At 33.8% G+C, this 15,929-nt stretch overlaps 1 protein-coding gene across 28 annotated transcripts in view; it reads right to left on the bottom strand.

Annotated features, from left to right (window-relative positions):
• Positions 1–1,082: 1,082 nt before the first annotated feature.
• LOC126869808 (tropomyosin Per a 7.0102) overlaps positions 1,083–15,929 on the bottom strand; it is a 40,300-nt gene continuing 25,453 nt past the window's right edge. For 9 of the 28 annotated variants that reach the window (XM_050626838.1, XM_050626837.1, XM_050626840.1 and 6 more), the window contains 4 exons: positions 14,030–14,105; positions 13,031–13,093; positions 11,760–11,829; positions 4,070–4,654 (listed from right to left, as the gene is read on the bottom strand). In XM_050626838.1, coding sequence (XP_050482795.1) covers positions 4,569–4,654; positions 11,760–11,829; positions 13,031–13,093; positions 14,030–14,105 — 295 coding nt within the window. In that variant the 3' untranslated portion in view covers positions 4,070–4,568. Of the gene's footprint in view, positions 3,254–4,069; positions 4,655–5,239; positions 5,452–6,895; positions 10,602–11,759; positions 11,830–12,672; positions 12,736–13,030; positions 13,094–14,029; positions 14,106–15,002; positions 15,074–15,929 lie in introns of those variants that run through there. The other 19 variants (XM_050626839.1, XM_050626826.1, XM_050626849.1 and 16 more) reach the window with 12 other exon arrangements.

Genomic DNA, 15,929 nt, shown 5'->3' with positions numbered 1-15,929 from the left:
CTAAGCGAAACATCCAACATAAAAGTTGCTTGTGTTAACCGAAACGCGTGGCAGTCTCGTAAAATTACGAGTTACGAAAGCAAAGAAGCAGGCGCTAAAGATCGCGAAACATAATGAAGTTTAACTCTAAATTGACATTAGAGTCTGTCCAAAATCTATGCAATGTTCAAGACCATTTATTTCTTATTCTAAAATACATTTCTTCCACTTAAATTCTCTACAAACACATTTCACATTAGGAAACAAGATTCAGTGAGTAATTTAATTAGAAACTTGCCCCATTCTTCCTGGAAAATAATAGGAGAGAGATACCAAGTAAACTGATTGCGAGTGTAGTGGGGATTGCTCTAGATACAAATGGCCTTGAGAGGTTAACCGATGTCAGACAGACTATATCGATCGATAGACCGCACTGCCTAGCCACATCGATATGAAAGAACTCAACACACGAAGCAAAGAGTTTGTCCTCTTTTTTTTACTGATATACACTGCTAGTCACAAGTATTAAAACACGCCATAATATTTAAATTTCCGACAAATTCAATGCTTTTTACTGTTTCTATTTTCAAATTATTTTATTATAAATCTAAATATGATTGGACCCTGAATCTTTATACAAATTCATATCGTTATGAACATAATCGAAAAAGTCGATCTTTGTAGATACTTTTTTTTACATCTTTAAATTTAACGTAAACGTTAAAAAATCCGTGGTCTACTTGTAATGTTAAATAAAACAAGTTTTATCAAACTGAGATTTATTATTAAGAATTTTCCAATAAATATATCAAATAGATCCAATATCTTAATATTTATAACCAGCAACGTACATTCGAATACAATTCGTAAGATCGCGAAGATAATTCGTCGAATGTCCCTATTCATGTCCTACAGGGTGGTTGCTAACTGGCGGTACAAGCGAAAAGGGGGTGATTCTACGCGAAAAAAGAAGTCGAAAATATAGAATAAAAATTTTTCGTTCGAGGCTCTGTTTTCGAGAAAATCGACTTTGAATTGTCGCTCGGTACGCGTGAACTTCACGTCTCGTTATAACGGATCTCACTGTACATCTCGATGGAATAATATAAAATAGAAAATATAGAAAATATAGAATAAAAAATTTTTTTTTTAATTTTTCCATCGAGACAACGATCTACAGTGAGATCCGTTATAACGAGAAGCGATAAAGTGGACGCGTACCGATCGAAAATTCAAAGTCGATTTTCTCGAAAACAAAGCCTCGAACGAAAAATTGTTATTCTATATTTTCGACTTCTTTTTTCGCGTAGAATCGCCCCCTTTCCGCTTGTACCACCAGTTACCAACCACTCTGGATATACTCGATGTGGCTGTTTTTGACTATTCGTTCAATTTCAAACAATCCTTTTTCACACCTTTCGTTCCTAATCGTTTTTAACGATTTGCCTATATTATACGTACACACTGGACGACGACAAATATTTCCTTTAAAAATCCGCCAATTATTTTTTCCGCTTTATTTTCTTTCTCGAATTTTTATCCTCCTTATTTCGTTTCTTTTCGTTTGTCGAGTATCAAACGTTGGTTATCCCTCTGCACAGTATCTCGATTATACAAGAAAGTTACCGCCATCCCTTGGCACGAAGTGAAGCCGATTCTCAATTCACGACAAACTTAATGACGAGTACGCGAGACGAATAACTATCAATCTGGCTGCTATCACAAGCTGAACTCCGCGATTAAATGCGTTGCTGATGGATACAGGACCGTCTACGTGGGTGTGGGAGGTTATGATTCGCGATTAAGGATGAGCTGGATGAAAGAACGCCTACACAGCTATAGAGCACCGATATTGATACTTGTCGTTAACAATTTTTTAAATGCATAAAGTTGAAAATGAACGGAATGTTTGAAAAAATGTATTGATCGATCGATTAGTCAATCGTTTTCAGTATCAATGATAAAATGAAGTATAGAAGCTAAAAACTAACGGAAGAACGGAATTGATAATATAAAATATGTGTAAAATAAATAGAATAGAAACAGTAAAGAGACAGGGAAGGAATTCGGTCTAAGTATACGACCGCTTAGATCTAAATTCTAGTTATCGTTAATAAACGAAACAATAAACGAGTAATAAATCATGTTATTGGAATGTAGGGTTGGATGAAAGTTAAATAAAAATAATATCTTTCTCTTTCATGTACTAAAGACCTACAAAAATGGGAAAAAAATCAAACAAAAAATACTCTTCAATCATTGCGAATTAACAGATTCATTCTCCTCTGATATTCCGAGTGTTTCCTTCGTTTATGTTATTTTAGATAGAGATTCTAATGCTGCGTTTTTAATCACGAATGAGCGTCACGCTGAAACCTGTTATACGATTTTCAAACTGCCGCCCATTCCTATATCAAATATTTTAAATATAAAATCATCCTTGTTCTTTCTATCAGTTTCTGTAAATGAAAATAGACGCTGTTAGAAAATCAAATTGACAAACAAGTCCGCCTAACTTCTACTCTGAACGTGCTTCATTGAAATTATTTCAAATTCTCGTCATCTCCTATCCTTCGTTTTCTTTTTCAAACAAACGCTGCAAAATAAGGTAACCATGGGAAAGCCACTTGACGAACGAGTATCCCCCACTTATTTCCCCATCATCCATCCAAAATCACCCTAAACTTCGATCATTCTCTGTTCCTTTTATTTTCCTACTTCCTTAACCAAACTTTGCAAAATGAAATAGCTGTTGGAAAATCAAATTGACGAACAGCTATCTTCAACTTGTATTTCCAACATTCTTCGTTAGAATTACTTTAATCTTTCCTTTTAGACCTGCTTTTTCTCAGCCGAAGTGTAAGAAATAAGATAACCATAGGAAAAACCAATAAACACGATCTAACCGACTGTTTCCATAATCCATCGAGCGTCTGTGGGCTGTGTAGGGTCTGGAGAAGACGCCTGGCGTTGCGTCCTCTTCGTCCTGATCGACAATCAAGGTTTCTCTGGGCGTCGTGCATCGAAGGATCCGCGTGCTGGCAGTGTTTCTTTAAACGTAGCGTGACCTTTTTCATATTTTGTTTCCCTTTCTCATTTTAAAACGATACATGTATTCAGAGAAGTGTATATGCGCGCGTGTATGTGTACACATGAAGTATACACGTTTCGTCAGAGAATTAGCCCGCCTGCTAATATCCGGCCAGGTCGGCGAACGTCTGATCCATTTCGTCGGCGATCGCTTTGTACTTACAGCGCTCGTTTACCACCACGTCTGCAATGCAAAAGGCAGGGTTACGTGGCACTAGTCGAATGTTAGATCCTGTGTTAGTTTTTGGGTACCTTTTACCGTCACCGCGCTGCGGATCTTTATGTATTTAACTTCATTTATTGCACTTACTTATTTTCTGATTTTAATGTAATTTCTTCTTATAATGCGCAGCATTCTTTTCTTTATTTCATTTGTTACACCAGAGTCGACAGATGCAAAAATATACAAAAGTTGCAAAGTAAACTTTTCAGCATAATGTTTAGAAGATGAAACAAATTGCTCTACCAATATTCGTTATAACGTTCAAAGTGCATTGAAAATATTATGATATTAAAGTATATTAATACGTGTAAAATGACTAAACAAAGCAAATGTATTTAGCTATGCATAAAAATCCGCAGTTTAACAATCATCATCTTGTTAGAGAGAAAGAGAGAGAGAGAGAGAGGATGTTATTAATTTAGTAATGGGACTATCTTAACCATAGATTCACCATTTTGCTTAGGAATTGTGGGTTTCTTACATCTTTATCCGAGATAACTTACAATTATTATAACTTATAACTTAAAATTACAATAGTAATTAAATCTACAGTAGTTTTTGATGGTTTTACACCATTATTATTATTTGTTAGTATATTAGTATTGTTAATAAGTGATGGTTTAAAAAGGGTAGGATTTTATGCAAGGTTTTGAGAGAAAATACAGATGCTCGTAGTTTGAATATTTTTATTGAAATCTCGCAGTAAGTGTTGAAAAAAACATTCTTTCTTAGAACACGATCTACATAAAATAGTCAACAAATAAAATAAGACGGTAGTTTCAGGGCTAAATTTTTATTTGCCTGTTTGCTTAGTTACAATGATCGACGAATGCGCTTCACAGTCATTAAGAAACTTCTGTATCGCCGAATGTGAGTACTTACCGAATACGTTTTGTCGTAAAATCGGAATTATCGTAAACGAGCGATTTGATTAATCGTAATCTAAAGTATGATTTACAAAATGAATAAAGAAGAAAAAAAGGAAAGGAAGGGAGAAGATCGTAAGCGACGAATAATTGAAAAACCAAGGTGTTAACCGGATAAAATAAAAAAAAAAGAAAACGAAAAGGAGGAATTGGACGTGAAGGAACGCGGAACGTATTTGTTTCAGATGCAACAAATTTGAGATACAAGTGTAATAGTAATAATAACGATAACGTAAGCGGATTGGTCGGTTTTACAAAATGATCTCGATAGTACACCGCGTTTGTCGGATGCACGAACAGCCGCCAATCATTTCGACAGTCGTCGGATACACACGATCGCCGATTATCAATTAATTCTTTTCGATCAGCTCGGTGAAGGTGAGGTCCAGATCGTCGCAGATGTATTTGTACTTTTCTTTCTCGTGTACAAGCTCGTCTGAAATAAACAATGCCTTCGTTAAAAATTTATCGGATTAAGCAACTAATAAAACATTTATCATTACACTTATACATATATATATATAGAAGGTAATCTGTATTATCCTAAAAAGTAAGAAGCGAATATATTGCTCCATCGCCTTTATACATACTTAATGTATGAAAATATTGATATGAAAATGATCTGATGGTAATAAAAAATGCATTTCGGTGACAAAACAATGTTGGATTTTTAACTCTTTGCTTATATGCATCTATTATGATAAGTTTACGCCATTTCCTTCTTTATCAAGCATTCCAAGCTTTATTTTAATTGTACGATCTAAAAATAATTTGACAAAAATCTTCTTCTATATTTATAGACGCAATAAAGAAACAATAAAAGATTCGATAATTGTGGAAAAAAGCAAAGAGTTAAGGTGAAAAAATGATATTCATGACGATGTCTCTACGGATATCTCCATTGTCTCGGTTCAGCAAGGGACGATATCGATATTTCACTTTCATGGAAAAATGCTGTCTTGTGGCAAATTAGAGCCTCGAAGTCGTTAGTTAAGCAGGTTAAGCTCGAGAAGTAACTTACGGAGTACGTGTTAAGAGCAAGCGAGATTGTGAGAAAGTTTGAAATTTTGGTGGTATATATATGAATATATATATATATATTTTTTTTATTTGTTTGGTCGAAGCGTTAAAGAGGTTGGTTAGTGGCACGTTAGACGCCGTAGAGTTCCATGAATGCCTGATCCAAGCCGTCTCCGATTTCCTTGTATTTCTCCTTCTCAGCCACCATTTCATCTGCAAGCATTCGCAATGTTATTTCGAAGAAAATTTGCAAACTCTTCGATATCTACTCGACAGTGTCGCAAGTGTCCGAGCAGATCTAAGCTCTAAGAAGGTAGTGCTAAGCTGCTGAGAATCGTTAAAGAGCTATGAAGCGTTGGTTGGACAGGAAGTGGGCTTTGGAGCAGATTCAATCTGTTCTTCCTTGGACGTTTTAGTAAAGATGAATGAGACTCATGTATCTCTGACAGCTGCTTGTAGACCATGGAGTTTGAATTATAGTTTATGATGCTGATGTAACGCGTCGTGTATGAAATATGAATATATGATTTGAAAATTTGAGGAATAAAGAAAGATGATTCTTAGTTGTATCAGTGTTTCCTAATCTTTATCGAATCGCGATCCTCTTTGTAATAGACTAATAATTTACGACTTCTCCATTCTCTCTCTCTATATATATATATATAAATAAAGAAGATTACAATGATAAATAAACGCTAAAAAATTTTTTTGTAGCTAAAGTCAATTTCTATTTTAATTTTGCTTTACAATTCTATCTAATATATAACAGCGTTATTTAATATAACTGAAGTAAATAAGTGCCAAAAATGTTCAATTGAAATTGACTAGTGACTCGCCAGCAAACACTTTACAATCTTTCGGGATCGCGACTCATAGGTTGGAAACGCAGAATCTATACTATACATGTTCCTTAAGCGACAATGAGAGAGGCTATTTTCTATAATTCTACATTTTTTCTAAGGGAGTACGAAATTGTTAAAAGTTATTGAAAAAAAAAGATTAAGTATTCTATATTCTATATATTCCTAAAAATACGAGAGCCTAATTAAGATGGCATCGATTCGAAGGAAACAAATATGGCGTCATAAAAATCTTTCCTCAAGGCCGCGGTCTTCATTTAAGAGAACTTCGACGGTCCAGAGAAAAGCAGTGGTTACATCACTACATATTATGTTTCTCTGAATCATCGTGACTTCGACTCGAGAAAGACCTTTATACTATGTACACATATGTCTGTAGAAACTACGAATACACTTACTATGATCGGAGATGTCCTCCGAATAAACAGTCGAAAGTTTGACGATTATCGTAGGAAAGGGATGGGCCATGCTGGACAACGGGATTGTAGTTAAAAAATTCGAAGACTAGCAAATAAAATAACAAGCGAGTTTACTCACCACGATTTTTTTCGATACGTACCATGGACACATTTTGGTTCTCCTTTGTGTATTGTGGCATGCAACAACTACGCACAGCTAACACAACGGGCAGCGTCGTGTGTTATATCGCGTTGTACACACAGTTGATGGTCAGTAGATTTGTTTATTTTTGTTAAGAAATCGGGAATTAACGCTTTGTTGGAGATCAGATTAAAGAAAAAAAAAAAAAAAAAAAATATCAACACTCATACAGAGACGCACAAAAACAAACGACACGCTGTTTTTTCAAAATTAAAATATATATTACAAACAGTTTTATAATAATAGCAATATATATAATAATCATTACAATGATATTAGTGTTATTATCGTTTCATTCGTTTTTTTTTATTAATATTAAGTAAATTAATAAACTAAAACTCTCAAGTGTGAACTCAAGTATTTGCGTTTTCTTTTTTATGCATTTTCTCTGTCGCACTCATTCTCACTTTCTCATTCATTCCACCTTTCTCTCCCTCTCATGCTCTTTCACTCTATTGGCATTTTCTCGAAAAAAAGAAAAAAAATACGGGAATAACAAAGAAATGTCGTTATCGTTAACGGTAGGACGCGTGGAATCGTCGTTATTGTGCTTTCTTCGATTTTCATAATTAGAGAGCAAGAGCATGATCTCTCTTACTCTTTCTCACACGCACTCTCTCTCTTTTTCACTATCGTTCTCTCTCTATAGAATAACTCGTGACGTTTTCGATCGCTGGACGCGCATTAATTTCTTCGGATGTCTTCCCGAGATTTTGAAAAACCCAAATGTACATTGTATTGTATCTAAAAAGATTTAGTTAGCATACTAACGTATTCATCGATTTATACAACAAATCTAAAACATTATTGCACAAATTATTCTTCGAAATGGTCATTCCGTAAGTAAATGCGGCATCTTTGTTTCAAGTGAAAAGTAATAATTATTATTTGTTCATAACAATTAATTACCGATATATTCTTCTTATTTCTTACAATAGAAGGACTTTGTATATTCAACGATGAAACAGTTTATTCAAAAGTTTACAGTGATTTAATTTTGAGCTGATTTTTATTGGTTTACATAACTCTATTAAGAGGTAGAGTTCCTTATTGCTGCAACGTTTTCAATTATTAGCCATCTTTCCATTGAATTTTCTATTCCTCGTTTATCACATTTTTAGCGTGACAAGTGACAATTCATATCCTTAAGTTTAAATGCAACTTTCAAGAAACTGCATTGCTTACGGGATTACCTAATACTTCATACTTTTACAAAGTTGAGAAAACTTTCTAAATTCATCTCGACACGACATCCGACAAGCTACAATGAACGAGAATCACCCAGGGGATTAGATACGTAAAAGATGGTCAGGCAGTTTCTTCTTCACGATGATAAAGAGGGAGGAATGTTTCACGTGGAATTAACTATGACACACCTTCGAATTAGGTGATCTTAATACGGATGTGGATATTAATTAACGATATCGATTAACTGCGGCGATGAACAATCGCATAAGATGAAGTTACGCGCCATGAAATGGAAATTCTCTCATTCTTTCTTTTCCTCTTTTTTCCTTCTCCTTTTTCGTTTTCTATTGGCCAGAGAATGATTACAATAAAGGATTAATCCAGGCACGATCGGTAAACGTCGAGTGGCTCAGCGTGAACTAGAAGGACACGGGATTTTTGCGAACGTACTTTGCTCGTTCACCTTTCTATTTCTAATGATTGCTGCGTTAATTGCGATTGCAAGTTCACCCTTTTCTGTGAGGATGTTTCCAAGATCACATTTTGTCGAATAATCTTTATGTGATTAAACATTGAGTACTTGGGGAACACGTAGTAGAAAATTAGAGAAGGAGATTCTGTTTGAAAAATTCACTCTGCGGTTCAAATAGCTTTTGACATTTAATATCAAATAGTTTATAGTTAACATGCTTTTAAAAAATGTAGAAAATTGGAATGCATTTTTATATGTATCCATGTTGACATATTTCTATCAAATAAAAATACAAATTTGCCTATTAAATTTAAAGTTAAAACTTCAACATTGAATAATGATACAAATAACAATATAAATTAAAACCGAAATATTTTCAAATTATTTAATTTAACATATTTGTTATTTACTTTTTAACATTATGTAAAATACAATTCAACACAGAATCACAAAGAGTCAAATAAAAAGCATAGAATAAAAGTCCTTCAAAAATTTTCAACAGACTTCCTTTCCACGTTTCATGCATAATTATATATAAATAATCTCCTTCTCTTTGAACTGGACTATATATTCTGAAGTGCCCTGTATTATCATACATGTATATTAATATACGATTTAAACTACAAATATACAAAAACTTTTAACATATATTGCGGTTTCTTTCTATATATCTCTTATTCCTGACGTATACACCTCGCTAAATTCTAAGCTTTAACCAGTGAGATTAATACTAGTATCTTTTTGGCTGGACCACGCGCAAATACGAGCTTAATATTGGATTTGTTCCTCGAAGGTATCACTTAGCTGGCAGTGAGCGTCTTTTAGAAGCATTTAAGATTTATCATCAGTGAACGAACGAGCAGTGGAAGAAGGCCAAGGACGTTCCTTTTTCATGCTGAGCCCCAAGGAATTATAAAACGTTAACGACGAAAAGCAACGAACAATGGTCATGTTCGCCCTTTTGCTGCCAATTCATACAGTAGTCCTACGTCGAGGAAAAATTTACTTATGTGGTCGAGTTTGTCAAATATTTTTGTTAAGGTCGTCCCAATATGTTTATTGGAACTTTTTATGATTGTCATTGAAATGTGCATTAATTAACAAATTGAGGAGTCTAAGCCATTAATTATTCAATTTAATACTGTTTATATAAAAGCTGTATAACTAACTCACGTACACAAAGATAATAATTAAAATACAGAAGAGTAGAATTTTCAGCAAAATATATTAATTCAAAAAGTAGAATGGTATAAATCTCGCGAACGTTCGGAAGCCACGATACGTGATAGGACGTAACAGGTGGAAAATACTTGACAAACTCGATAGAAAATTCTTCCTTGACGTACACGCTTTGATCGGTTGCCCTTTTTACTCTGTTTCCTATGTCTTCGCTCACGATTCTCTTTTACAGTACTCGCCTCGTAAGGAATTAAAAGACACTCAATGGTATTGAAATTAATCATACTGATCGACAATCCAATTAAAAGCAAGCATTACCAGAGAAGAAAAGAAAAAAAAAATGATAGTCGTGAAAGATATGTTTTGGACAACAAACGACAAAATTTCAAAGAAAAAGAAGAAAAGAAACACAGAAGACAAAGGGAGTTTTCATCTTCGAGCCCCTTTGATAAACCGCATACCCTACCTTTCTTTTTTTATACATTATACATTTTACTCGAACCATCGTTCTATCCTTTCCTACGAAAAGGATGAAGAAACGATAGTTCGAGTGAAAAGCGTGCGCAGCAGAAGTATACAAAGTATAAAGTATATCCTCTCTTTCCGACGAAAAAGAGAAAAGGAAGGAAGAAAAGAAAAAAAAAAAAAGTTTTTCAACGTTTTGCGAAACGTTTACGAAAGCACTCGTGTCGCACAGCGTGTATTTTTTGTTTCTCAACGATATTTCGATAAATATCGTCGAACTCAAAAAAAGCTTTCGATGTTCGTTCGTTCGTTCGTTCTGCGACCCTCACCCCTTTCGAATTCTGTTTACAGTATTTACTTTTCATTCCTTTTATCTCTGTTTTGTTCCTTTAATCCCGAAGGAATCGTACCCTAGTATCTGCGTATGCTTTTTAAATTCTCAACGTTTTTGTTATTTATATAAATCTTTTCTCGACTTTTTTTTCTCTCATGTTTCTGTCAGCCGCGAGACACGATCTACATGTTCTGGATGTCATGCAGGGTGGCCTCCATCTCTTCCTGGAGCAATTTGTTTTTCTCTCTCTCGGCGGCAAGGTCGTCTGTAAAGATCACCGGTTAGAGGGAGGTTGCACACGCACATAGAAGGCACAGACGAGCGCGCACAACTTTCTCATTGATCGCGGATATGCCCTCTCGGGGGTTGCAGTGGTTAGAGGAATGAAACACGTCGTAATCATCGAGCAACTATGTACACACGTCACACGAGACGACGCGACATATGACGATTATGTCATCGCTTTTTTTGGGTTTTAAGTCGTCGTCGCAGTTAGCATTAAAATCGGCAAATACGTGAAATAGGTTGTACAGCAAACGACAGGCATGATTGTTTCGTAGATGGAAGAAGAAGCGAATGAAGAAAAAAGTAGTAAAAAAATAAAAATACACTATCAGATACACGTATTAGGACACGTGGAGATACGTAAAAAGAAACTGAATTCTTTTCACTGGCTTTTAGCGATTTTATTATTCTTCCACTATTTTACTTCATTCGTTATTTATTTTATTATAAATCTGTTATTTCATTCGCATCATATCGTATCTTGTATCGTGAAAGATTAAATAAAGTGACCAATAAATGTAAATGGGTGTCCTAATCTTTATGACCAACAGTGTATATATTCTTAATGGATCATTACATAATATTACATAAGTTATTCGTTATTCAATAGTAAAAATCGTAAAAATAATTTGTAGGAAAGAAAACGTGGAGTAATTTATAATCAGATTTTAACCTAACCCCAATCGTTGAACATAAGAAAGTGGAATTTTTCCATAAATCTAGTACTCCAACTGACTGTCGTCTGCGGTTCTATTAATCATTGGATGCACTCAAACAAACTCGAGGAGCTTGGTGAATTTGGAAAGAAGCGATGTTATGGTTTCGTTAATAGATCCCTAACAGGTTATCGCAACTGTAACTGAATGCAATCTTACTGTTCATATTCTGCTCCCTTCGACTTGTTTTTAACGTTCGATTCGTAGTTCTCTCTCTCTTTCTTACTCTAACTAAGAACATAATTTCTAATGCTAAATTAGACTAAAGTACCAAAGAAACAACAAAATGGTTGCTATTCGTAGTAGAGTTGGAAAGAAGGTTCGTAATGACCGTTCGAGAAAGTAAAATGTCTCGAAAACGAAAATTTCGAACGATGACACGAGAGAAACGGAAATGAAAAATGGTTGGACGAGATACGCACCTTCGAGCCTGTCGACCTCCTTCTGCAATTTCTGCACGGATCTTTCTGCGAACTCGGCACGAGCTTCAGCCTACAGAAACGAGAAGAATAGATCAGTATTTGTACTTTGTCACATTCATGTGATTTGTCGTCGATTTTAAAATTTTTACATAGGAAACTAAATTCTATGCATGCGTCAATGCTAATAATTTACAGAGTATTACGCATACGTATATTATGCACCCATTTAAATTCGTCAAACTAAAATGCAATGTCGAGTATAATAATTAAATTATATCGAGTATAATAATTAATAATTAAATATCGATATTTACTAATATCATTATATACATGAAATATTATTAAAATAAAATATCCTTTTAAAATCGACGGATTTCTTTTTTCTACCATATTTTCTTATTAGTACAATTGCACTCCATGCTTTATTTTTACTTCCAATGAAAACAATATAACGAAAAACTGTTAGTTAAATGCACACATTGTTTTTTGTTAATTAAAAAAATTCTATTTTTTTTTTTACTGATGACTCAACACCCAAACATTCGTACCTCATTCGTTGCTTATCAGGAATTGAGCAATCGATATACATCTTTTATGGTTGTTCTTTTCGCTTGTACTTATGCGTAATATGTGAGATATCAGTACCTGAACTGGATTAATGAAAGGTGTGCAAAATAAAAGGGGAATGTGTACAAAAAGAACGAGCATCTAATGGAAAGAAGCAACAGGATACTACAGTATGTACAAACCTAAATAAAATTCTGCTAATTCAGCTAATTCTAGTGCTTGTACAACGAAACCAAAATAATAGATATAAGAGTCTCTAAAAATTTCTTTTTTTTTTTTTACAAAAAATGATAATATTTCAAATTCTGCAATGAAGGATTCCACTTTCGTTTCGATTCTCACTTACCTCTTTTAATTGACTATCCAGAATCTTCACCTGGCCCACGAAAGTCTCCTCTCTTTGCGTCGCCTATTTTTAGACAAGCGCAAACAAAAAGAGAAAAAAAAACGATCTCAAGTTAGCTTTACAAAACTAAAAGAGAGAGAGAGAAAAAAAATGTGTGAAGTAAAACAAAACGAGAAGAAGAAAGATGAAAAATGACGGCTAAGGTTATAGAAAGAAAGTAGCGTAAATGAGGAGAGAGAAAAGGGTGAACGAGTTAATGTTTTAGTAGAAACGGCGGAAAACTCGCGACGACAAATCACACTCTGCTAAAAAAAAAAACAAGAATCAGATGCAAAACACTCTCTAAAATGATTTGTACCTCCTTCAGGCGAGAGGTAAGAGTCTTAATTTGGTTCTTGTACTCCTCTTCACGCTGGTTGGCCTATGGTACAGTAACGTGAACATTATGCATCTTAATATGGAAATTTACTTTTCTCGATCCATCCACGCGTCTTCTCTTTTTTCCTTTTTTAATTCTATGCCGCCTGTTCGATTTTTTTTATCTCTCGCGTTATTTTCTATCGCGTTTATCATACACGTTTTGTGGACGAACGCGGTGCATTAAAACCTCTGCGAACCTGTGTATTCATCTCACGTTACCGTGGAAAATCTTGCGATATTTCTCTTACATGGTGTTACCGTTTTTCTTACAGCGATTCTTTTGTCCCGTGATAACTTTCGCAGTGTGTATGTCCCTCGAGAAGCCAGGGTTTTGATGCGCGCGAAGGAAAACGAGAACCCGAGTGTTAAATGAACGCGTCGTTATGAGGCAAATCGTTGAAATCTGATCTTTCGATTATAATTGGATTATTAATAAACTGAACTCTTTGTTCTCCTCTGATATCGCTATAGTGATATTTTATGGCATGAAAATTATTTCTTCTATTATTTTCAGAGGTGAAATTGCTCCGAAAATGAAAAAGAGAAGAAGCCTACTATATAAATAAATCTATCAATATTTATAATTAGACTGTCGGATATTTATGTATTCACAGAAAAGATAGTAATTTTATTTTCTATACTTTAATTATAATATTAATTTTAATTTTGTATAGTTTAATATTAATTTTGTATACTTTAAAGGTATACAAATTTATATAAATTTACAAGGTATGCAAAGATACAGAAAATGTTTCATTTGTATATGAGAAACGTTTATAAGACGTAGAATTGACACAAATTGGTCGCGGCGCGAACGTGCAGTGAATTTGAAAGAAAGAGAAAGTGAAACAGATTGTATATGTATGTATATTCGAGATTATATATATAGATATATATATATATATATATATATATATTTGTTGTCAATAGTACTTACCTTCTCTTCGGAAACCTCGAGGGATTTCAGGTTGTTGCCAACTACGCGCAGCTCTTCTTCAAGCTCGACGATCTTCCTGTAAAATGAAAAAATCATTTACAACAAATCCAGGTCGTAAATACGAATTCCTACCTGTGAGTGTGTTTCTTTAAGTATGCGGAAGAGAACTGGTCGCTGGTCTTTGTGTTTTAATTTTGAGGATGACTGAATTGTTTTCAACAGAGAATTCAGAATATTTTCTTAAGCAAGTAATTTTTTAATTTCATTTAATTTTTAATTTTTTTTCAGTAATTTTTTCATTTAATTTTTATTCAAAATATGATCTTCTTAAAATTTTTTCATGAAAGAAATTTAAGATACCCGATTTTAAATATTAAGTATCAAAAATATTATACAGGGTGTTTCTTTTTACTAATTTTTTCATTTAATTTTTATTCAAAATATGATTTCTTAAAATTTTTTCATGAAAGGAATTTAAGATACCCGATTTTAAATATTAAGTATCAAAAATATTATACAGGGTGTTTTTTTCAGTAATTTTTTCATTTAATTTTTATTCAAAATATGATCTTCTTAAAATTTTTTCATGAAAGAAATTTAAGATACCCGATTTTAAATATTAAGTATCAAAAATATTATACAGGGTGTTTTTTTCAGTAATTTTTTCATTTAATTTTTATTCAAAATATGATCTTCTTAAAATTTTTTCATGAAAGGAATTTAAGATACCCGATTTTAAATATTAAGTATCAAAAATATTATACAGGGTGTTTCAAAATTTATATGGAACTTTTTGCAACAGTATTATATAGAAATTCTTTTTTCAATAATATCACCGACTATAATTTTATACTGATTTGTCATCGACCAGCGTTCGTTCTTGTCAGACAAGCGGAAGGAAATTGTTCATGAACGTTGAAAAATTAAAAAGAATGTAGAGAACAGTGGCACATGCACAAACTGAACCACCTACCCTTCCGAAAGTTCTGCCTTTTCCTCGGCGCGCTCAAGATCCTGCTCCATCATGACTAGTTTTCTGGCAACCTGTGATCAACAGCCACACTTGTCATGCGAAAAAGCAAGGATGATAAAAAAAATATGAACAGAAACAAAAAGAAAAAAAATTCCAGTAAAATACAGAAAACAAAAGTTATATCGCAAATGCATGCGGACAGTCAGCTTCCAGTCTGCTTCTCCTTGTTTCCCATTGCTTCACCGGTCTGCTGCTCGATTTGTGACTCGAATCTTAGTGAAACGCTCTTATAGAAATATATTTTTATCCAAAAAAAAAAAAAAAAAAAAAAAAAATGGAATCAAAACGAATTTCATAAAATATATAGTGCATTCAGGAATTACAGTATTAAAACAAAGTATTTTATAAAATATAAAATATAGAAAAAGAAATACACAAGTTGCCTTGTCGTATTAAGTACTTTTTGATTCCGATTTTCTTGGATACAAGAATTTGAAGAGGAATCTCAGTCACAATCGCTATTACACTACACATTGTAAATATTGTTTTGCAATTGCAATTTTTCTTACGCAAGTTCTCTCCCTCCTCACATAAAAGTGAGTCTACAGACTCAGATTTCTCTTTTAAAAGTAACACGATTCAATCGACATACACGATCGATCCGCGACACAAATCGTGATCGATCGCAACTGCACGGAACCTGTTTGGTTCCGAACCAACAACTATATGAATTTTCATTGGGAGAAAACTCAAAAAGAAAACCAATCAAACGAACACATTAGGAAACATCTGTGTTAAGACAGTTGCACACGTGATCACGTGTCATCAAACGTCTTTAATCGTGCCTCTGTGTGTACGTATACATATGTGGCAGGTGTACATCCTCGTGGACATGCACACATGAGAAAGTGTAGCGAAAAACAGGGG

The sequence above is a fragment of the Bombus huntii genome, chromosome 9 (genome assembly GCF_024542735.1).
Source record: "Bombus huntii isolate Logan2020A chromosome 9, iyBomHunt1.1, whole genome shotgun sequence".
In the NCBI taxonomy this organism is placed as follows: domain Eukaryota; kingdom Metazoa; phylum Arthropoda; class Insecta; order Hymenoptera; family Apidae; genus Bombus; species Bombus huntii.
Note: the sequence above shows the minus strand (reverse complement) of the source record. Positions and strands in the feature narration are given on the sequence as shown.